Below are 22,726 nucleotides of genomic sequence, written 5' to 3'. Positions count from 1 at the left end.
GTGGGTTCAAATCACAGAAAATAGAGTGTGCAATTGGGACTGAAGAACATTGTAAAGTCATTGTAAAGAATGAGAAAATTACTCCACATTTCTACTTCATTAGCATATCCAGTTTATAGCCTATATAATCACTCTGGCTATCTATCTACTCCGATTTCAGAGCACTCTCGTCTGTGTGGCAGAGCGCAGAATAACTGAGGAAATGACGAATGCGCAACACCTGTTGAATATGACCGATTTCAGTAAACGTCGGCAAAAAAACGTCAGTCACAGTACAGTCACAAACGCTCTAGATAACATGAAAACAGTCTAACCAGCTCTGCTGGGGCGAGTAAAATGGTCAGATTGAGGTGTGCTCTCGTTTGTGTCTGGAAGTAGCTAGCATGCGAGCCAACTTTAGTCAGTTAGTTTGGGTGCTTGACTGCCATTGTAATGTCAGAACGCTCTACTCCGAGAGCGAAACGCTCTGAATTTATGAACGGACAATCTGACAACGCTCTGAATTTATGAACGGACAATCTGACAACGCTCTGAATTTATGAACGGACAATCTGACAACGCTGTGAATTTATAAACGCCCAGAGCGCACTCTAACTAAGCGCACCGTGGCACTCCAGAGTGAATTTACGAACACACGCTGTGAATCCATGTTCAGTCATTGGCGGTTCAATCTTCCATCTACCCAAGGATATAACGCCACCTAGTGAGCAATGTTGATACCTTCATAACTTTAATGGAAACTTTCCCCATTCCTGCCTCTAAATTCTAAATGATTGTGTGATAATTTGAGGTCCAGACAAACAGACTATATAGACTTCAGATAATTAATTGAATATCCTATAGACTACACTTTACATTTGCCAAAGCCTAGAGATTGAGGCAGCACTAGAGATAGACACCTACATACAGTGCCTTCAGAAAGTATTCACACCCCTTGACTTTTTCCCACATTTTGTTGTTACAGCCTGAATTTAAAATGGATTACATTTAGATTTTGTGTCACTGTGTCATTTTGTGTCACACACACACAATACCCCATAATGTCAAAGTGGAATTATGTTTTTAGAAAGGTTTACAAATTAATAAAATATGAAAAGCGGAAATGTTATTAAGTATTCAACCTGACCCTTTTCTTATGACAAGCCTAAATAAGTTGAAATGTGTAATGCTTATTGACTAAAGACATTTCTGCTTTTCATGTTTTATTTTGTAAACATTTGTGCTTAACAAGTCACAATATAAGTTGCATGGACTCACTCTATGTGCAATAGTGTTTAACATGATTTTTATATGGCTACCCCACTTCTGAACCCCACACATACAATTATCTGTAAGGTCCCAAGCACAGATTCAACCACAAAGACCAGAGATGTTTTCCAATGGTTCGCAAAAGGCACCTATTGGTAGATGGGTAAATACATTTTTAAAAAGCCAACATTGAATAACCCTTTGAGCATGGTGCAGTTGTTCATTACACTTTGTATGGTTTATCAATACACCTAGTCATTAGAAAGATACAGGCATCCTTCCTAACTCAGTTGCCTGAGAGGAAGGAAACCACTCAGGGATTGCGTCGGTGAATTCAACGTCATCTGCAGTTGACAACGTGCAGCGGAGGGAAAGTGTACAGACACTTGCCACAGTCCTAGCTAGGCTACTAAAATGTTGCAGTCTGGCATCGTTTTTTAAAGCTTGACAATGAATAACCAAAAAACTAAACCTGCAACAAAATAGCATGCAAACAAGAAACATGTAGCCCTATTACAACAACATTTTAGCAGTAGCCTAGGCTGGCTACAATACATTTTGAGTGCATCATACAGCAATGCTGCACTCAACCACACCAGTGATCCATGCAGTGAAAAAAAATGAAAAACATGTTTAAGTTTAAATGTTAAAAGTTTAAATAGAACAGTACTTAGTTTATATAAAGTTCTATTTACAGGACACATGCATATACTACAGGAAAATGCCCTACATATGAGTGAATGGATGAATAGTCTAAGGGAATGAGAAGGTCATATGTTCATTTAATTGCTACAACCTAGCTACGTTTTTGTTATTTGGAGTTAGAGTATTAAATACTTTTTCAATTAGGGTCGCAGCATATAATGCGCATGTGCCAACATTAGCAGCAAAGGCTGGACAAATATTATTTATGCTTCTTTTGTTCTAATATGTTAAAATGCTACATACAGAATCCTATGTACATAAGTGGACATTATGAAGGAACATATTTTTTCTAATAAAACAATGGCCAGTTTGAGTTGCAGGTCTATGCAATTTGTTTTGTAAAAACAAACATAATAGCCTATGTCTGGCCCACAAATTCCTTGTACTTTATCAATATGGCCCATGCACTGATTGAGATTGACACCCCTGCTGTACATATTACAAATATTCCAAAACATGCATCCTGTTTGCAGTAAGGCACTAATGTAATACTGCAAAAAATGTGACAAAGAAATGAACTTGTTCTCGTGAATACACAGCGTTATGTTTGGGGCAAATACAACACAGCACATTACTGAGTACTGTTGGGTCGCGTCAATTCAATCTGGTATTGGAATAAAACAGTTAACACAGTAACTTCTGATTTCTTTGTACTTTAATTAATGCAAACACATTTATGGTAAATATGATGTTCGTATATACGGGCTCACTGTGTCACCACGCAGGGCAGACAGAGAACTGAGTTACACATCCTTTGCTTTTCATTAAATACTCTGACAGAGATAGTTCCCACTCACTGCTGGCCTGTCAGAGGGAGGATGAGCGTGGTTTAAACTTGCTCATCCTATCGTTGGCGTGCAGGTTGCTCCCAACCTCGAGACGCCGCCTGTTGCCGGGCGTAGTGATTATCTTTGGCAGTCGATTTATCTTTTGACTGCACAATGCACAGTTCTCTAAAACCCCGACACCCCTCCGCATATACATTTCACCCATATCCTGCCCTTATCTTTTAACAAGCTCTTCCACATCCCTGATTTACAGCATCTGCATTCTTTCCATATGACTCACCATCCCATGAGCCCCTTCCTCTCACACAGCAGTATGCTCTTATCATATAGAGTATAAACTTAATATTATAGCATAGCTTCTTTGTTAAATTATATAGGTTATGCAAACAAATAGTTGGTCAAACCCTAACAGTACCACTCCATATTTTCAAGCATGGTGCTGCATCATGTTATGGGTATGCTTGTCTTCGGCAAGGACTAGGGAGTTTTTTTAGGTTAAGAAACGGAATTGTCACGGCTGTCTTCGTCTTCTGACGATATAGCGAAATCGTCGTCTGAAAATGTAGACCAATACGCAGCGGATGTCGTGTTCATTTTTTAATTTAATTAATCGCTCACATGAACACTATACAAAAAACAATAAACAATGACAGTGCAACAGTTTTGCAGGCTATCCTAACGCAGTGCAAAAACAACCACCCACAAACCCCAGTGACAAACAACTCCTACATATATGACTCCCAATCAGGAACAACGATTCCCAGCTGTTCCTGATCAGGAGTCACAAGACACACAGAACATTCAAACACACACACAAGACTGCCACGTCCTGACCCCCAAACTACTACAACAGCTCCATCTGCTGGTCAGGACGTGACAGGAATAGAGCTTAGCACAGGCAAAAAACAGGTTTTCCTCTAGGATTTTACCTGTGCTTAGCCCCATTCCATTTATTTTTCATCCTGAAAAACTCCCCACTCCTTAATGATTTGAAGCATACCCACAACATGATACAGCCACCACTATGCTTGCAAATATGGAGAGTGTTACTCAGTAATGTGTTGTATTGAATTTGTCCCAAACATGACAATAAGTATCCTGGACAAAAAGTGAATTGCTTTGTCACATTTTGAGGAGTATTACTTTAGTGCATTGTTGCAAACATGCATGTTTTGGAATATTTGTATTCTGTACAGGTTTTCTTCTTTTCACTCTGTCAATTAGGTTCTGGAGTAACTAAAGTGTTGTAACTGTTTTAAAGTCAACATTTGCCTCATGGGGCTCCCGAGTGGCGCAACGGTCTAAGGCACTGCATCTCAGTGCTTGAGGCGCCACAACAAACCCTGGTTTGATTCCAGGGTGTATCACAACCTGCTGTGAATGAGAGTCCCATAGAGCGGCGCACAATTGGTTCAGCGTTGTTAGGGTTTGGCCGGGGTAGGATGTCATTGTAAATAAGAATTTGTTCTTAACTGACTTGCCTAGTTAAATAAAAAATGGTAATATCCCTGAGCGGTTTCCTTTTGCTCTGGCAACTGGTTTAGGAAGGGTGCCTGTATCTTTGTAGTGGCTGGGTGTATTGATACACTATCCAAAGTGAAATGAATAACTGCACCATGCTCAAAGGGATATTCAGTCTGCTTTTTTAAATGCCTTTACCCATCTAGCAATAGGTGCCCTTCTTTGTGAAGAATTGGAAAACCTCCCTGTCTTTGTGGATGAATCTGTGTTTGAAATTCACAGCACGACCAAGGGACCTTACAGTAGTCATTCAAAAAATCATGTTAAACACTATTATTGCACAGAGTGAGTCCATTCAACATATTATGCGAATTGTTAAGCACATTTTTAGTCCTGAATTTATTTAGGCTTGCCATAACAAAGGGATTTGAATATTTATTGACCCAAGACATTTCAGCATTTCATTTTTTATTCATTTGTATACATTTCTAAAAACATAATTCCACTTTGACATTATGTGGTATTGTGTGTAGGCCAGTGACAAACAACATCTCAATTTAATACATTTTAAATTCAGGCTGTAACACAACACAATGTGGAAAAAGTCAAGGGGTGTGAATAGTTTCTGAAGACACTGTTTTCAACAGGAAATGTCTCTGCGCTCTTAACAGAATAAGACAACGTCCCTAATAAATCAAATTCTATACAACGCAAGACATTGTATTTAATATATGACTATTAAATAGGCCATCTCAGTTAAAAAACATGTTAATAATAACATTGACAGATAAGGTTATTATCACACTACAGCGGCGCACAGTTGGCCCAGCGTCGTTCCGGTTTGGCCAGAGTAGACCTTCATTGTAAATAAGAATTTGTTGTTAACTGACTTGCCTAGTTAAATAAAGGTAAACCTTTTTTTTTTAAAACTGTGCACAGCCAGGGGCTCTCCTAGCATAGATCAGTATAGGCAACTCCTTTCGCTTTGTTTGCATCATTCCTTATTATACCACGCCCTCAATTTGACTGCAGCCTCGATGGGAGGATTTCAGGTTATTTGCTGGATATGCAGCAGTATTTACAGGGAGGAATGGAGCTCTGTCAGATCGTCGTCACACATTTCGTGAATCGGTATTTTCTTTGTCGCGAACGGAGATAATTACAACGACCGATTGATTAAGACTACAGACCGCATACCAATGACTATATTTTACCAAGCTGTGGTTTTCAATATTGCTATGCATTCAACTTTCTGAAAAACATAGGGCCTTATCTATCTATTGCCTCTTTGCCAACCGCAACAATGTATCAGGTTATAAGAGGACTTATACTAACGGACTCCCGATGCTGGGATCCCGACAGTCAAAGGTCATACCAGGACCTGTTCAATAAACTGGACACCAACAAGGATGGGAAGGTGGATGTTGCCGAATTGAGAGCAGGCCTAACCACAATGGGCATATCTTTCCGCAAAGGTGCAGCGCAGGTAAATGCACATGCAATGAAGAGCCATTCTGTTCTATTTCCAAGCAACCTATTCAATTATTATTACACTTAGCTCAATGATTCATTTGGGAGTGGGACATTAGCCTGGGTGCCAGTTCGTTTTCTGCTCTTTTACCAACTCCTTATGGAATTGTCATGCAAAACATTGGCTTTACAATGACAACGGTGTAGGTAAAAGCACAAACAGATCTGGGACCAAGCTAGTGGTACATATGGGTAGCAATTAAATTAACATATGACATTCTCATTCCCTTAGACTATTCATCCATTCACTCATATGTAGGGCATTTTCCTGTAGTATATACATGTGTCCTGTAAATAGAACAGTACTTAGAACTTTATATAAACTATCTAAACTTTAGTCTTCCAAGCAGTTCCTCCCCTGTCACGTGTCATATCCAGGAGAGATAGAGCAGTAGTGTTACAGTGCCTGGGGTTATCAGAGCAGGCATGGGCCTGTATCCACACATTCTCAGAGTAGAAGTGCTGATCTACACTCTTAGATAAAAGGTGCTCTCTAGAACCTAAAAGGGTTCTTCGGCTGTCTCCATAGGAGAACCCTTTGAAGAACCCTTGTTTGTTCCAGGTAGAACCCTTTTGGTATCAAGTAGAACCATTTTGGGTTCCATGTAGAACCTTTTCCACATAGGGTTCTACCTAGAACCAAAAAGGGGTTTACCTGGAACCGAAAAGGGTTCTCCTATATAGGGACAGCCAAAGAACCCCTTTGGAACCCTTTTTTCTAAGAGTGTAGAATTAGTTTAGCCTTTTAGATCATAATGAATACGACTGTATGGACAGATGGGGCCCTGATCCTAGATCAGCATTCCTACTCTATGCTTTGTGGATACAGGCCTGGGGCTAGTTTAACTTGCGGGACTCACAGGTCGGTTTCATCGTCAATATGACATCCACAGAATAGTTAATCACTTTCATCACTAGACTTTTCTGTCATCGATCAATGTTGCACTAGTTCTCAGAGAATTAGTCAACGCTGAGAACTAGTGCAACATTGGTCGAAGGAGAGAAAAGGCTACTTCCTCCACAGTACCAGGGAATGAAAACAGATCTTTTGGTATCTGTTACCAGCTACAGTGGAACATCCCCATCCCATTGACTTAGCCATCTCCAGACAGTTTGAAATATTCATTACCATTCAGTATTCAGTCATGTGCACAACATGCTCTTGCAGCTCCACAGTTACATCAACTCTATAACAATACACAGTATAGGAATGTTATACTGTTCCTGTCTTTGTCAGGGTTTCCTGAGTCTTGTGTGATGGGTAACCTTGCAGAGTAGCTTGCTTCATAGGCAATGAAGGGTTAAACGTACTACAGTGAGGCAAATAAAATAACCCTCTCATTTGTGTCTGCACAGAAAATTGTATCGTCCGGTGACAAAAACAAAGATGGAGGGCTTGACTTCAACGAGTTCAACAAATATCTGAAAGAGCATGAGAAGAAACTGCACCTTACGTTCAAGAGCTTGGACAAAAACAACGACGGTATTATCATTTTTAAATGAAACGTTTATTTGAATAGTTTAGAAGAAGAACAGTACATGATGGGACCTGTCATAATGACACAATTCTCATAACAATGTAATAATATCACTGTTATATAGCAACAAGGCATGAGAGAACAGGCATCATACCTATCAGCATTTAGCTACAGAATGTACTTAAAAAAAACATTGAAATGTCTCCGTCATTTCCTCCAGGGTGCATCGATGCCTCTGAGATTAAGCAGTCCCTTGAAGAGCTGGGCATGGACATCACCCAGGAAGAGGCCCAGACCATCCTTCAAAGGTTTGTCCTCATAAATCACTCATTGCTTGCATTTTGTACTCTAACCCAGGGCTGACAATAAATCGAATTTACATTGAAATCGCAATATTGACATGTGCAATATCCATATTGCAAGAGATCCATATCGCAATATTTGGAAACGCATCTCAGCCGTGGGTAATGTCCGCTTTTATAGTTTACTCCATGTTTTTCTCCTCTTGCAGCTGTTTCCCACACACAACCAGCCCCGCTCCATGTCACTTAAGCAGTGCAGTTCCTCCATGCTGTTAGATTTACTATGCATCTGTTGGGTCAAATGCAGTCAACCGATTGGTCCAAACCAGAATGATGCTGCTTTCCACTTTGCTTCTTAATAGAAGTCATTCTATTTACAGTACCAGTCAAAAGTTTGGACACACCTACTTATTCCAGGGATTTCTTTATTTTTACTATTTTCTACATTGTAGAATAATAGTGAATATGTCAAAACTATGAAATAACACATGGAATCATGTAGTAACAAAAAAGTATTAAACAAATCAAAATATAGTTTATATTTGAGATTCTTCAAAGTAGCCACCCTTTGCCTTGTTGACAGCTTTGCACACTCTTGGCATTCTCTCAACCAGCTTCTTAAGTTAGTCACCTGGAATGCATTTCAATTAACAGGTGTGCCTTGTTAATTTGTGGAATTTCTTTCCTTCTTAATGTGTTTGAGCCAATCAGTTGTGTTCTGACAAGGTAGGGGGGTATACAGAAGACAGCTCTATTTGGTAAAAGACCAAGTCCATATTATGGCAAGAACAGCTAAAATAAGCAAAGAGAAATGACAGTCCATCATTACTTTAAGACATGAAGGGCAGTCAATCTGGAAAATTTCAAGAGCTTTGAAAGTTTCTTCAAGTGCAGTTGCAAAAACCATCTCTCTTGAGGACCGCCACAGGAAAGGAAGACCCAGAGTTACCTCTGCTGCAGAGGATAAGTTAATTGGAGTTAACTGCACCTCAGATTTCAGCCCAAATAAATGCTTCACAGAGTTCAAGTAACAGACACATCTCAACATCAACTGTTCAGAGGAGACTGCGTGAATCAGGCCTTCATGGTCGAATTGCTGCAAAGAAACAACTACTAAAGGACACCAATAAGAAGAGACTTGCTTGGGCCAAGAAACACGAGCAATGGACATTAGACTGGTGGAAATCTGTCCTTTGGTCTGATAAGTCCAAATTTGAGATTTTTGGTTCCAACCGCCGTGTCTTTGTGAGACGCAGAGTAGGTGAACGGATGTTCTCCGCATGTGTGGTTCCCACCGTGAAGCATGGAGGAGGAGGTGATGGTGTGGGGGTGCTTTGCTGGTGATACTGTCAGTGATATATTTACAATTCAAGGCACTCTTAACCAGTATGGCTACCACAGAACTCTGCAGCGATACGCCATCCCATGGTTTGCGCTTAGTAGGACTATCAGTTGTTTTTCAACAGGACATTTACATTTACGTCATTTAGCAGACGCTCTTATCCAGAGCGACTTAGAAATTGATGCTGCATCAGATGACTTGGCCTCCACAATCACCCGACCTCCACCCAATTGAGATGGTTTGGGATGAGTTGGACCGCAGAGTGAAGGAAAATAAGCCAACAAGTGCTCAGCATATGTGGGAACACCTTCAGGACTGTTGGAAAAGCATTCCTCATGAACCTGGTTGAGAGAGTCCTAAGAGTGTGCAAAGCTGTCATCAAGGCAAAGGGTGGCCCACTTTGAAGAATCTAAAATATATTTGGATTAGTTTTTTTGGTTACTACACTTTTTTGGTTACTACATGATTCCATATTTGTTCTTTCATAGTTTTGATGTCTTCACTATTATTTTACAATGTAGAAAATAGTAAAAATAAAGAAAAACCCTTGAATGAGTCCAAACGTTTGACTGGTACTGTATATTATTCCAACAGTTTACCTAAGTGTTTAGATTGTTATCACACATCAAATTGCAATTAAAATATTTGCCCATATCGTGCAGCCCTACTCTAAGAATTTAGATTCAACTAATCAACTAATCAGAAAACCGTTGATTTGTTGAATCAGTGTTAGTGCTGGGCTGCAACAAAAGTAGTAAAGTTGGCTAAAGCGGATGCAGAATGGCAACCAGGCTACTACTGTTACTATCCTGCTCTTTAACCTCATATCCTGCCTGTGCAGCATGGACATCGATGGTACCATGATGGTGGACTGGAACGAGTGGAGGGATCACTTTCTGTTCAACCCTGCCCATAACCTGAACGAGATCGTACGCTACTGGAAACACTCCACGGTTAGTGGGTCACCCAGTCCTAGTGCATATACACGCCACACACAAACACAGCACACACACATGCACACACACGCACTCACACATCCATCTCTTGAAGGAATGAAGGAACTTGATGGGTGTAAGCAACAATATGGGATAAAAACTCATGTCCAATTTTTCAAATGAATTAAGGGCCATCAATAATTCAGATTGTGATAATGTTTTTGTCTGTCTTTGGGCCTTGTAATGTAAATGCATTGACCAAAAGCCTCACCACAGTGCTCAAATAATAAGACAGATTACCTAAAGCAGCTTCCAGATCAAGCAGTACAGTGAATGTAGGCCTTCTAGAATATTCTCTGTAATAGCCGTTTAACTGTCAAACTGTGTGGAGTACAATGCTGTTTCCACTTTGACTTTTGACTTTAATCAGAAAAATGGACCGTTTCTGCTTATCTCCAGTGGGGGTATCTTGCAAAGTTTATTTCTAGCAAATAGTGAGCGGCTTCCATAACGTACTGTTGAGACTACCTGCTAAAAGGGTGTTACTGTTACTGCTTGTGTCACTGTTTGTGGTGGGATACAGATGTAGTATCTTCATTTGATCACTCTGTTGTTACTGAGAATTCAAATGAGCTTAGTGATTTCCATAAATTCACTGAACACCTACAGTTCTCTCTCTCTCTCTCTCTCGCTCAAATGCTAATGCACCAAACATAATAAATGTCCTACTACTGCGACATTTAAAGGTACACAAATGTCTCTCAAATGCAGCCATACACATCAACAACCTCTGTTATATATAGTTTAATAACACAATATATATATTGTTCTCCACTATGACATTCAAGTATATCCAAAATGGACCTAAACTAAAGCCTACAGTCGTGGCCAAAAGTTTTGAGAATGACACAAATATTAATTTTCACAAAGTCTGCTGCCTCAGTTTGTATGATGGCAATTTGTATATACTCCAGAATGTTATGAAGAGTGATCAGATGAATTGCAATTAATTGCAAAGTCCCTCTTTGCCATGCAAATGAACTGAATCCCCCAAAAACATTTCCATTGCATTTCAACCCTGCCACAAAAGGACCAGCTAACATCATGTCAGTGATTCACTCATTATCACAGGTGTGTGTTGACGAGGACAAGGCTGGAGATCACTCTGTCATGCTGATTGAGTTTGAATAACAGACTGGAAGCTTCAAAAGGAGGGTGGTGCTTGGAATCTTTGTTCTTCCTCTGTCAACCATGGTTACCTGCAAGGAAACACGTGCCGTCATCATTGTTTTGCACAAAAAGGACTTCACAGGCAAGGATATTGCTGCCAGTAAGATCGCACCTAAATCAACCATTTATCAGATCATCAAGAACTTCAAGGAGAGCGGTTCAATTGTTGTGAAGAAGGCTTCAGGGCGCCCAAGAAAGTCCAGCAAGCGCCAGGACCGTCTCCTAAAGTTGATTCAGCTGCGTGATCGGGGCACCACCAGTACAGAGCTTTCTCAGGAATGGCAGCAGGCAGGTGTGAGTGCATCTGCACGCACAGTGAGGCGAAGACTTTTGGAGGATGGCCTGGTGTCAAGAAGGGCAGCAAAGAAGCCACTTCTCTCCAGGAAAAACATCAGGGACAGACTGATATTCTGCAAAAGGTACAGGGATTGGACTGCTGAGGACTGGGGTAAAGCTTGTCCGGAGAAGACAAGGTGAGAGCTACCATCAGTCCTGTGTCATGCCAACAGTAAAGCATCCTGAGACCATTCATGTGTGGGGTTGCTTCACAGCCAAGTGAGTGGGCTCACTCACAATTTTGCCTAAGAACACAACCATGAATAAAGAATGGTACCAACACATCCTCCAACAGCAACTTCTCCCAACCATCCAGGAACAGTTTGGTGACGAACAATGCCTTTTCCAGCATGATGGAGCACCTTGCCATAAGGCAAAAGTGATAACTAAGTGGCTCGGGGAACAAAACATTGATATTTTGGGTCCATGGTCAGGAAACTCCCGAGACCTTAATCCCATTGGGAACTTGTTTTCAATCCTCAAGAGGCGGGTGGACAAACAAAAACCCACAAATTCTGACAAACTCCAAGCATTGATTATGCAAGAATGGGCTGCCATCAGTCAGGATGTGGCCCAGAAGTTAATTGACAGTATGCCAGGGCGGATTGCAGAGGTCTTGAAAAATCAGGGTCAACACTGCAAATATTGACTCTTTGCATCAACTTCATGTAATTGTCAATAAAAGCCTTTGACACTTATGAAATGCTTGTAATTATACTTCAGTATTCCATAGTAACACCTGACAAAAATATCTAAAGACACTGAGGCAGCAGACTTTGTGAAAATTAATATTTGTGTCATTCTGAAAACTTTTGGCCACGACTGTACTGTAGCCTATCAAAACTAATTTCCTGTTAGAAATTATCACTTATTTTTTTAGAATATTCTAATTGTCCTGCTGCAGGATTATTTTACTCCTTTGACAAAACTGGTCAAATGAAGATACTACATCTGTAGCAGGTGTTGGTAGACAGTTTCAGCACTGTATGAGAAGAGGCCTGCTGGTTGGGGAGGTAGCAATCTGGTTAGGCCTTGGCACTGTATTGACCACATCTGTTACTTACTATAGCTCGAAGGTTATCTTATGGGCAATCTGATGAAGAATGGGAAGTTGGAACAACATGGAAGACTGACTGAACAGTTTACTATAAGAATTATTACAAGAATACATTTATTGATTATACAGAATTCCTGTCCCAGCTGTTTGGCACCTGTTCAAGCTAATATATTTTATTCACCAGGTGCTGGACATAGGAGAGAGCATTGCCATCCCTGATGAGTTCACTGAGGAGGAGAAGACCTCGGGAGGCTGGTGGAAACAGCTGGCTGCCGGGGCGATGGCCGGGGCGGTTTCTCGTACAGGCACCGCCCCCCTGGACAGGGTGAAGGTCTTCATGCAGGTAGAGCACCGGAAAGGTTGTCACAGTCTGACCACTCTATGGAGGCCGAAAGTAGACCGCTTTATATGATTTAACTTCTAACTATATCCCTTATCACAAACCTTACACGTTTTGTTTGAGTTTTTCTCTTGTAAAGTTTTTGAGGCCTACAACCCCTTACAAAGTGAAGTGTTGGAGACATAGTGAAAAGCACTACAGGAATGCTACCTATCCATCAGTATTGTGTAATCTACAACGCATGTGGTTGTGTTTCAGGTCCACTCCTCCAAGTCCAACCGGATCACCCTGTTGGGAGGATTCAAACAGATGATTAAGGAAGGGGGCGTGGCCTCACTATGGCGAGGGAACGGGATCAACGTGTTAAAGATCGCCCCTGAGACCGCTATCAAATTCATGGCCTACGAACAGGTTGGACACTGTTTCATATCTTCACTTTAATAGAGGTAGACAAAAAGAGGTAGACCTAGAGAGAAAGACATAGTGACATGGAAAGCAGGAAGAAATTAAATCAAATGATAAAAAGGAAAGGAAACATGAATGAGAGAGGAAGACAGACAGCGAGAGGGAAGACAGACGGACAGAGGGAAGACAGACGGACAGAGGGAAGACAGACGGACAGAGCGAGAGAGAGAGGGAAGACAGACGGACAGAGCGAGAGAGAGGGAAGACAGACGGACAGAGCGAGAGAGAGGGAAGACAGACGGACAGAGCGAGAGAGAGAGAGAGGGAAGACAGACGGACAGAGCGAGAGAGGGAGAGAGGGAAGACAGACGGACAGAGCGAGAGAGGGAGAGAGGGAAGACAGACGGACAGAGAGAGAGAGAGGGAAGACAGACGGACAGAGCGAGAGAGAGGGAAGACAGATGGACAGAGCGAGAGAGAGAGGGAAGACAGAGAGACAGAGAGCGAGAGAGAGAAGGAAGACAGACGGACAGAGCGAGAGAGAGAGAGAGAGGGAAGACAGACGGACAGAGCGAGAGAGAGAGGGGGAAGACAGACGGACAGAGCGAGAGAGAGAGGGGGAAGACAGACGGACAGAGCGAGAGAGAGAGAGGGGGAAGACAGACGGACAGAGCGAGAGAGAGAGAGGGGGAAGACAGACAGACGGACAGAGCGAGAGAGAGAGAGAGGGAAGACAGACGGACAGAGTGAGAGAGAGAGAGAGAGGGAAGACAGACGGACAGAGCGAGAGAGAGAGAGAGAGAGAGAGGGAAGACAGATGGACAGAGCGAGAGAGAGAGAGAGAGAGAGGGAAGACAGACGGACAGAGCGAGAGAGAGAGAGGGAGAGAGAGAGAGGGAAGACAGATGGACAGAGCGAGAGAGAGAGAGAGAGGGAAGACAGACGGACAGAGCGAGAGAGAGAGAGAGAGGGAAGACAGACGGACAGAGCGAGAGAGGGAAGACAGACGGACAGAGCGAGAGAGAGAGAGAGGGAAGACAGACGGACAGAGCGAGAGAGAGAGAGGGAAGACAGACGGACAGAGCGAGAGAGAGAGAGGGGGAAGACAGACAGACGGACAGAGCGAGAGAGAGAGAGGGAAGACAGACGGACAGAGCGAGAGAGAGAGAGGGAAGACATACGGACAGAGACAGACAGAGAAAGAGAGGGAAGGCAGCCAGAGCGAGAGAGGGAAGACGGACAGAGACGGGGAGGGAAGACGGACAGGGAAGATGGACAGAGACAGACGGAGAGGGAAGGCGGACAGACAGAGACGGGGAGGGAAGACGGACAAAGACGTGGAGGGAAGACGGACAGAGACAGAGACGGGGAGGGAAGGCGGACAGAGCGAGAGAGGGAAGACGGACAGAGCGAGAGAGGGAAGACGGACAGAGCGAGAGAGGGAAGACGGACAGAGCGAGAGAGGGAAGGCGGACAGAGCGAGAGAGGGAAGGCGGACAGAGCGAGAGAGGGAAGGCGGACAGAGCGAGAGAGGGAGGACGGACAGAGCGAGAGAGGGAAGACGGACAGAGCGAGAGAGGGAAGACGGACAGAGCGAGAGAGGGAAGGCGGACAGAGCGAGAGAGGGAAGGCGGACAGAGCGAGAGAGGGAAGGCGGACAGAGCGAGAGAGGGAAGACGGACAGAGCGAGAGAGGGAAGGCGGACAGAGCGAGAGAGGGAAGACGGACAGAGTGAGAGAGGGAAGACGGACAGAGCGAGAGAGGGAAGACGGACAGAGCGAGAGAGGGAAGACGGACAGAGCGAGAGAGGGAAGACGGACAGAGCGAGAGAGGGAAGACGGACAGAGCGAGAGAGGGAAGACGGACAGAGCGAGAGAGGGAAGGCGGACAGAGCGAGAGAGGGAAGGCGGACAGAGCGAGAGAGGGAAGACGGACAGAGCGAGAGAGGGAAGACGGACAGAGCGAGAGAGGGAAGGCGGACAGAGCGAGAGAGGGAAGGCGGACAGAGCGAGAGAGGGAAGACGGACAGAGCGAGAGAGGGAAGACGGACAGAGTGAGAGAGGGAAGACGGACAGAGCGAGAGAGGGAAGACGGACAGAGCGAGAGAGGGAAGACGGACAGAGCGAGAGAGGGAAGGCGGACAGAGCGAGAGAGGGAAGACGGACAGAGTGAGAGAGGGAAGGCGGACAGAGCGAGAGAGGGAAGACGGACAGAGCGAGAGAGGGAAGGCGGACAGAGCGAGAGAGGGAAGACGGACAGAGCGAGAGAGGGAAGGCGGACAGAGCGAGAGAGGGAAGACGGACAGAGTGAGAGAGGGAAGGCGGACAGAGCGAGAGAGGGAAGACGGACAGAGCGAGAGAGGGAAGACGGACAGAGTGAGAGAGGGAAGGCGGACAGAGCGAGAGAGGGAAGACGGACAGAGCGAGAGAGGGAAGACGGACAGAGCGAGAGAGGGAAGGCGGACAGAGACGGGGAGGGAAGGCGGACAGAGTGAGAGAGGGAGGACGGACAGAGCGAGAGAGGGAAGACGGACAGAGCGAGAGAGGGAAGGCGGACAGAGTGAGAGAGGGAGGACGGACAGAGCGAGAGAGGGAAGACGGACAGAGCGAGAGAGGGAAGGCGGACAGAGTGAGAGAGGGAGGACGGACAGAGCGAGAGAGGGAAGACGGACAGAGCGAGAGAGGGAAGGCGGACAGAGCGAGAGAGGGAAGACGGACAGAGTGAGAGAGGGAGGATGGACAGAGCGAGAGAGGGAAGACGGACAGAGTGAGAGAGGGAGGATGGACAGAGCGAGAGAGGGAAGGCGGACAGAGTGAGAGAGGGAAGGCGGACAGAGTGAGAGAGGGAAGGCGGACAGAGTGAGAGAGGGAGGATGGACAGAGCGAGAGAGGGAAGACGGACAGAGCGAGAGAGGGAAGGCGGACAGAGTGAGAGAGGGAAGGCGGACAGAGCGAGAGAGGGAAGACGGACAGAGCGAGAGAGGGAAGGCGGACAGAGTGAGAGAGGGAAGGCGGACAGAGTGAGAGAGGGAAGACGGACAGAGCGAGAGAGGGAAGGCGGACAGAGTGAGAGAGGGAAGACGGACAGAGCGAGAGAGGGAAGGCGGACAGAGCGAGAGAGGGAAGACGGACAGAGCGAGAGAGGGAGGATGGACAGAGCGAGAGAGGGAAGACGGACAGAGTGAGAGAGGGAGGATGGACAGAGCGAGAGAGGGAAGGCGGACAGAGTGAGAGAGGGAAGGCGGACAGAGTGAGAGAGGGAAGACGGACAGAGCGAGAGAGGGAAGGCGGACAGAGTGAGAGAGGGAAGACGGACAGAGCGAGAGAGGGAAGGCGGACAGAGTGAGAGAGGGAAGACGGACAGAGCGAGAGAGGGAAGGCGGACAGAGCGAGAGAGGGAAGACGGACAGAGCGAGAGAGGGAGGATGGACAGAGCGAGAGAGGGAAGACGGACAGAGCGAGAGAGGGAAGACGGACAGAGCGAGAGAGGGAAGGCGGACAGAGCGAGAGAGGGAAGGCGGACAGAGACGGGGAGGGAAGACGGACAGAGTGAGAGAGGGAAGACGGACAGAGCGAGAGAGGGAAGGCGGACAGAGTGAGAGAGGGAAGACGGACAGAGCGAGAGAGGGAAGGCGGACAGAGTGAGAGAGGGAAGGCGGACAGAGACGGGGAGGGAAGACGGACAGAGCGAGAGAGGGAAGGCGGACAGAGTGAGAGAGGGAAGACGGACAGAGCGAGAGAGGGAAGGCGGACAGAGTGAGAGAGGGAAGACGGACAGAGTGAGAGAGGGAAGGCGGACAGAGTGAGAGAGGGAAGGCGGACAGAGATGGGGAGGGAAGACGGACAGAGCGAGAGAGGGAAGGCGGACAGAGCGAGAGAGGGAAGACGGACAGAGTGAGAGAGGGAAGGCGGACAGAGTGAGAGAGGGAAGACGGACAGAGTGAGAGAGGGAAGGCGGACAGAGTGAGAGAGGGAAGGCGGACAGAGCGAGAGAGGGAAGGCGGACAGAGCGAGAGAGGGAAGGCGGACAGAGACGGGGAGGGAAGACGGACAGAGTGAGAGAGGGAGGATGGACAGAGCGAGAGAGGGAAGACGGACAGAGCGAGAGAGGGAAGGCGGACAGAGTGAGAGAGGGAAGGCGGACAGAGTGAGAGAGGGAGGATGGACAGAGCGAGAGAGGGAAGACGGACAGAGCGAGAGAGGGAAGACGGACAGAGCGAGAGAGGGAAGGCGGACAGAGTGAGAGAGGGAAGACGGACAGAGCGAGAGAGGGAAGACGGACAGAGCGAGAGAGGGAAGGCGGACAGAGTGAGAGAGGGAAGGCGGACAGAGCGAGAGAGGGAAGACGGACAGAGTGAGAGAGGGAAGACGGACAGAGCGAGAGAGGGAGGATGGACAGAGCGAGAGAGGGAAGACGGACAGAGCGAGAGAGGGAGGATGGACAGAGCGAGAGAGGGAAGACGGACAGAGCGAGAGAGGGAAGGCGGACAGAGTGAGAGAGGGAAGACGGACAGAGCGAGAGAGGGAAGACGGACAGAGCGAGAGAGGGAAGGCGGACAGAGTGAGAGAGGGAAGGCGGACAGAGCGAGAGAGGGAAGACGGACAGAGCGAGAGAGGGAAGGCGGACAGAGCGAGAGAGGGAAGACGGACAGAGCGAGAGAGGGAAGGCGGACAGAGCGAGAGAGGGAAGGCGGACAGAGTGAGAGAGGGAAGACGGACAGAGTGAGAGAGGGAAGGCGGACAGAGCGAGAGAGGGAAGGCGGACAGAGTGAGAGAGGGAAGGCGGACAGAGACGGGGAGGGAAGACGGACAGAGCGAGAGAGGGAAGGCGGACAGAGTGAGAGAGGGATGACGGACAGAGTGAGAGAGGGAAGGCGGACAGAGACGGGGAGGGAAGGCGGACAGAGCGAGAGAGGGAAGGCGGACAGAGACGGGGAGGGAAGACGGACAGAGCGAGAGAGGGAAGGCGGACAGAGTGAGAGAGGGAAGACGGACAGAGCGAGAGAGGGAAGACGGACAGAGACGGGGAGGGAAGGCGGACAGAGACGGGGAGGGAAGGCGGACAGAGCGAGAGAGGGAAGACGGACAGAGCGAGAGAGGGAAGACGGACAGAGTGAGAGAGGGAAGGCGGACAGAGTGAGAGAGGGAAGGCGGACAGAGACGGGGAGGGAAGGCGGACAGAGACGGGGAGGGAAGGCGGACAGAGCGAGAGAGGGAAGACGGACAGAGAAAGAGAGGGAAGACAGCCAAAGAAAGAGAGGGAGGATGGACAGAGCGAGAGAGGGAAGACGGACAGAGAAAGAGAGGGAAGACGGACAGAGAAAGAGAGGGAAGGTGGAAGAAAGGGTAAATGTTGTAATAGTATCTCTGTGTTGTCTTCATGACGTATCTCTCTCCTGTCAGTATAAGATGCTGCTGACACCAGAGGGAGGGAAGGTCCAGACCTACCAGAGGTTCATGGCTGGCTCTCTGGCAGGAGCCACGGCCCAGTCGTCCATCTACCCCATGGAGGTGAGACCACCCACTGTCACCTCCCAGTGTCACTTTCAAACTATTGGGACCGTGACACATTTTTTTGTTGTCATTTTGGCTCTGTACTCCAGCACTTTGGATTTGAAATGATATAATGATTGAGGTTAAAGGGCAGACTGTCAGCTTTAATTTGAGGGTATTTTCATCCATATCTGGGGAACCGTTTAGAACCGTACAGCACTTTTTAGGGGACCTAAAGTATTGGAACTAATTCACTTGTATGTGTATTAAAGTAGTAAAAATGTAAGTATTTGGTCCCGTATTCATAGCATGCAATGACTAGATCAAGCTTGTGGCTCTACACATTTGTTTTGGTTGTGTCATTATTCATGATTCATTCAGGATTATCCGTAATCATGGTAGCATCCACATTAATGTAGAAGTGTTTAGGAACATATTATTTTCTTATTTACAATAAAAGTGACTCCAAACAGACACAATACATTATTTACCATTCATTTCTACTGGGCACAAAATAATCTGAAACACAACCAAAACAAACAGCAAATGCATCCAACAAGTTTGTAGAGTCCCAAGCTTGATGTAATCATTGCGTGCTAGGAATATGGGATCAAATACTACACTTATGACTACTTTAATACACATATAAGTGAATTTGTCCCAATACTTTTGGTCCCCTAAAATGAGGTGACTATGATAAAAATACCCTAAAATTAAAGCTGACAAGAGTTTAAAAAAAGTGAATTTATGTTATTAAGTAGTAGAAGGTTTTATTAGTCAAATATTTATTTCAGTGCTGCTGGAGAGCTTTGACAGTAAATAGGTGAATTTTGTATATCCCATGTTTTTCGTCTTCCATCAATAAAGTAGTAGCAGATACATTTTGATTGTCATGTATAACCTCAGTCATTGTATCATTTCAAATCCAAAGTGCTGGAGTACAGAGTCAAAACAATAACAAAAATGGTCACTGTCCCAATACTTTTGAAGTTCACTGTATCTTGAACGTAAAAGTTGAAACAAGAGTCCAATTCTTTGTGTTGTTACTATGTATTCATGACAAATAAGCTACCTAAAAAGGCTCAAACTTCTGTCCCGCTAGATACTGGCATTAGATGGAACACCATTCATTTTGGCTTCTCGTAAAGCAGTGCATTTACATGGTTACTCACCCATTTGTAGTCTAAATAAAATTAGACACTTATGTTTTATCTACCCTCTCTCTCTCTCTCTCTCTTTCTCTTTCTCTTTCTTTCTCGCTCTTTCTCTCTCTCTTTCTCTTTCTCCCTCTCTCTATCTCTCTCTGTTTCCTCTTCTTAGGTCATGAAGACCAGACTGACTCTGGGGAAAACTGGCCAGTATAATGGAATGTTTGACTGTGCCAAGAAGATTCTGCAGAAAGAGGGCATCAAAGCCTTTTATAAAGGCTACACTCCCAACATGATAGGCATCATTCCCTATGCTGGCATCGACCTAGCTGTTTACGAGGTCTGCAGGTTGACGATTCATATCACTGAGTCAATGCTATTCCACATTACAGTAACACAATGATTTACAGTTCACTGACATGTATTACTGAAATAGATAATTCCATAATCTTGGAAGTTTTTCAGGACTCAAGAATTCAATCCAGTGAATCCAGTGAATTGCATTTATCTAAATGAGGGAAGGCTGACAACATTAATGTGACGACTGTCTGAACACAGATTTCCTGTGGTGGCAGCCACATCCCTAAATGATCCTTGTCGATTACCCCGCCCTGTGTTTATGTACCCTAGAGCCTGAAGAATGCCTGGTTGACCAGCTACGCCAAAGACACGGCCAACCCTGGCATCCTGGTGCTGTTAGGCTGTGGCACCATATCCAGCACGTGTGGCCAGTTGGCCAGCTACCCCCTCGCCCTGCTCCGCACACGCATGCAGGCACAAGGTAATACATGACAATCAAAAGGCATCTGTTACTACTTTATTGATTGGAGACGAAAAACATGAGACATACAAAAATCACCTATTTACTGTCAAAGCTCTCCAGCAGCACTGAAATAATTATTTGATGAATAAAACCTTCTGCTACTTAATCATGTAATACATGTTTTTACTCTATGGTAAAACAGAGAGATCACCTGATTGCCATGAGAGAGAAACTAAGTGTAGACCTGAGGTAGTGAGTGTGAACAGACCAACCTATTATTTGACTCCTGTGTCCTTTCTTTCACTATCTGTTTCACAGCAACTCTGGATGCATCAGACAAGTCCACCATGAGTGGGCTAGTGAAGGGGATCCTGGCTAACGAGGGGTTCTTTGGACTCTACCGGGGTATCCTGCCCAACTTCATGAAAGTCATTCCTGCTGTGAGCATCAGCTATGTGGTCTACGAATACATGAAGACCGGCCTGGGGATCTGTAAATGAGGAATGATCCATCTCCGAATGATGCAGGGATGGTGAAATAGGTTGTTAGATCGTTAGATCTTTTAGACAGTCAACCAGATTTGTGTTGCACATAGACTTCTATGTTCTCGTGTAGCCAAACATTGAGATCACGTTCATTCTGCGAGTCTCGCAAGGAGAAGCTAAGGCTAGTTCCAACTGGGCCATATCAGTAAACTCCAAAATGACGTTCATCCCTTTAACGCACAGAGATATGAGACATATCCAACACACAAGATGGTGCAATATAACTGAGAAGAACGGCATTATGGGTCTTACACTGTATAGGGGGAAAGGAGAAGGTATTCAGGTGAACACTGTTGAGAGCTTTGTCTAAAATATTTTCTGTTCTTCTGTAATATGAAGTACTCCATACGCACGTAAGAGATTATATTATTATTTAAGTGTGCCTTACCCTCAGTTAAATATCATAATTGTATATTTTATTTGGTTGGTTTTTATTGATGTTTTTACACTTTCAGTGTAATTTGCGACAGCCTCAATGCTGTTTTCCATGTGTTTTTCCCATATGTATTTCCATTGTTGTTCTTGACTGTTAAGCTGTATCCCTAGCAAAATAGTTATAGTTACAAACTTGCATGCAAATATTGCCTCTCAATCATGAATGGAGCTCATGGAAAGTCTTAAAAACAGAAATGCAATCTGTTAATACTGGAATTCAGAATAATCCCACCCGTGTCTCACACACACACACACACACACAAACACATACACACGTGCATGCCATGCACGCAGTTAACATTTAGAGTTAGGCCAATTGTTATTATGTTGCCTCAATGTCTTAATTCTGTTTGAGTATGTAATACTGTTATACCTGAATCCATTGACATTGTGAGCGATGTATGAATGTTCTCACTGAGCTCACAAAGCTTAGACTGAAAGAAAAGCAATGCATGTGTTATGGGTCAATACAAGTGTTTACAGACAGTTGTCATAAGAATCAATGTTAACAATGGAAAGGATTGGAGTGCCCCCATTGTAAAGGCTAATCCTCTATCTCAATGCTGTGTGCATGGCGCCATCTACAGGGCTTACAACAAACGCAGTGCAAGTTTGTGAATGCTGTGTCCGCAAATGATGAAAATGAAATTTATCATTTCTAGATGATTCAAACTTATTTTGACTTAATCGATCGAACGCGATGAATCTGTTTAAAATAAAACAACAGAAACAGTGCTCCCAGAACTTTTATTTCTAGGCTATGGAGCTGAGGAGGACTACTACTACAACAAATGCTAAGTGGATGTTAATCATGTTCTTTCAAGAAAAAAAGTATTTTCAGAGAAGAAGGTATTAACGACTGTCTTTCACATGCCGATGATGCCATCTACGATTTCTTAACACATTTAGCAATGCCTTGTGCATTTTGTTTTATTTAAACGTATGCTTCTCACCTAATATACAGTGTTAGGCTAATCCAACTTCCATATAACATCAACCCAAAACACAATTTTGACAAAATAATCAAAATAAATGTCTAACTTATAACTGGAATTGTAACCCAATGCCTTGTCTTGAATTTCCTCTGCCCCTCAGTCCTATTCCCACTCCCCAAGAAGCAGGCCAGTGATGACCCCAGTCGTTCCTATAGCTCCAGGGGAGCTGCAGATGGAGTCCCCTGGGACCA

General features: G+C 45.1%; 1 protein-coding gene across 1 annotated transcript; it reads left to right on the top strand.

Annotated features, from left to right (window-relative positions):
* The first annotated feature begins 5,196 nt into the window (after positions 1 to 5,196).
* LOC106569690 (calcium-binding mitochondrial carrier protein SCaMC-1) lies at positions 5,197 to 22,275 on the top strand. The gene is made up of 10 exons (XM_014141253.1): positions 5,197 to 5,688; positions 7,089 to 7,215; positions 7,431 to 7,518; positions 9,696 to 9,807; positions 12,597 to 12,755; positions 13,011 to 13,163; positions 18,560 to 18,667; positions 19,970 to 20,137; positions 20,428 to 20,578; positions 20,879 to 22,275. Exons 1-10 carry the CDS (start codon positions 5,506 to 5,508, stop codon positions 21,058 to 21,060), a joined length of 1,431 nt encoding a protein of 476 aa, XP_013996728.1. The 5' UTR covers positions 5,197 to 5,505; the 3' UTR covers positions 21,061 to 22,275.
* The last annotated feature ends 451 nt before the right edge of the window (positions 22,276 to 22,726 follow it).

This window comes from Salmo salar, chromosome ssa14 (assembly GCF_905237065.1).
Source record: "Salmo salar chromosome ssa14, Ssal_v3.1, whole genome shotgun sequence".
Lineage (NCBI taxonomy): Eukaryota > Metazoa > Chordata > Actinopteri > Salmoniformes > Salmonidae > Salmo > Salmo salar.
This window is presented reverse-complemented; position numbering and strand designations above follow the sequence as displayed.

Excerpts from the sequence above, each read along its gene's own strand:
- LOC106569690 (XM_014141253.1), top strand. The coding sequence starts at position 5,506 with ATGTATCAGGTTATAAGAGGACTTATACTAACGGACTCCCGATGCTGG. Across the intron at positions 7,216-7,430 it reads CTTGGACAAAAACAACGACG|GGTGCATCGATGCCTCTGAG; the intron begins GTATTATCATTT and ends CATTTCCTCCAG. Across the intron at positions 7,519-9,695 it reads GCCCAGACCATCCTTCAAAG|CATGGACATCGATGGTACCA; the intron begins GTTTGTCCTCAT and ends CTGCCTGTGCAG.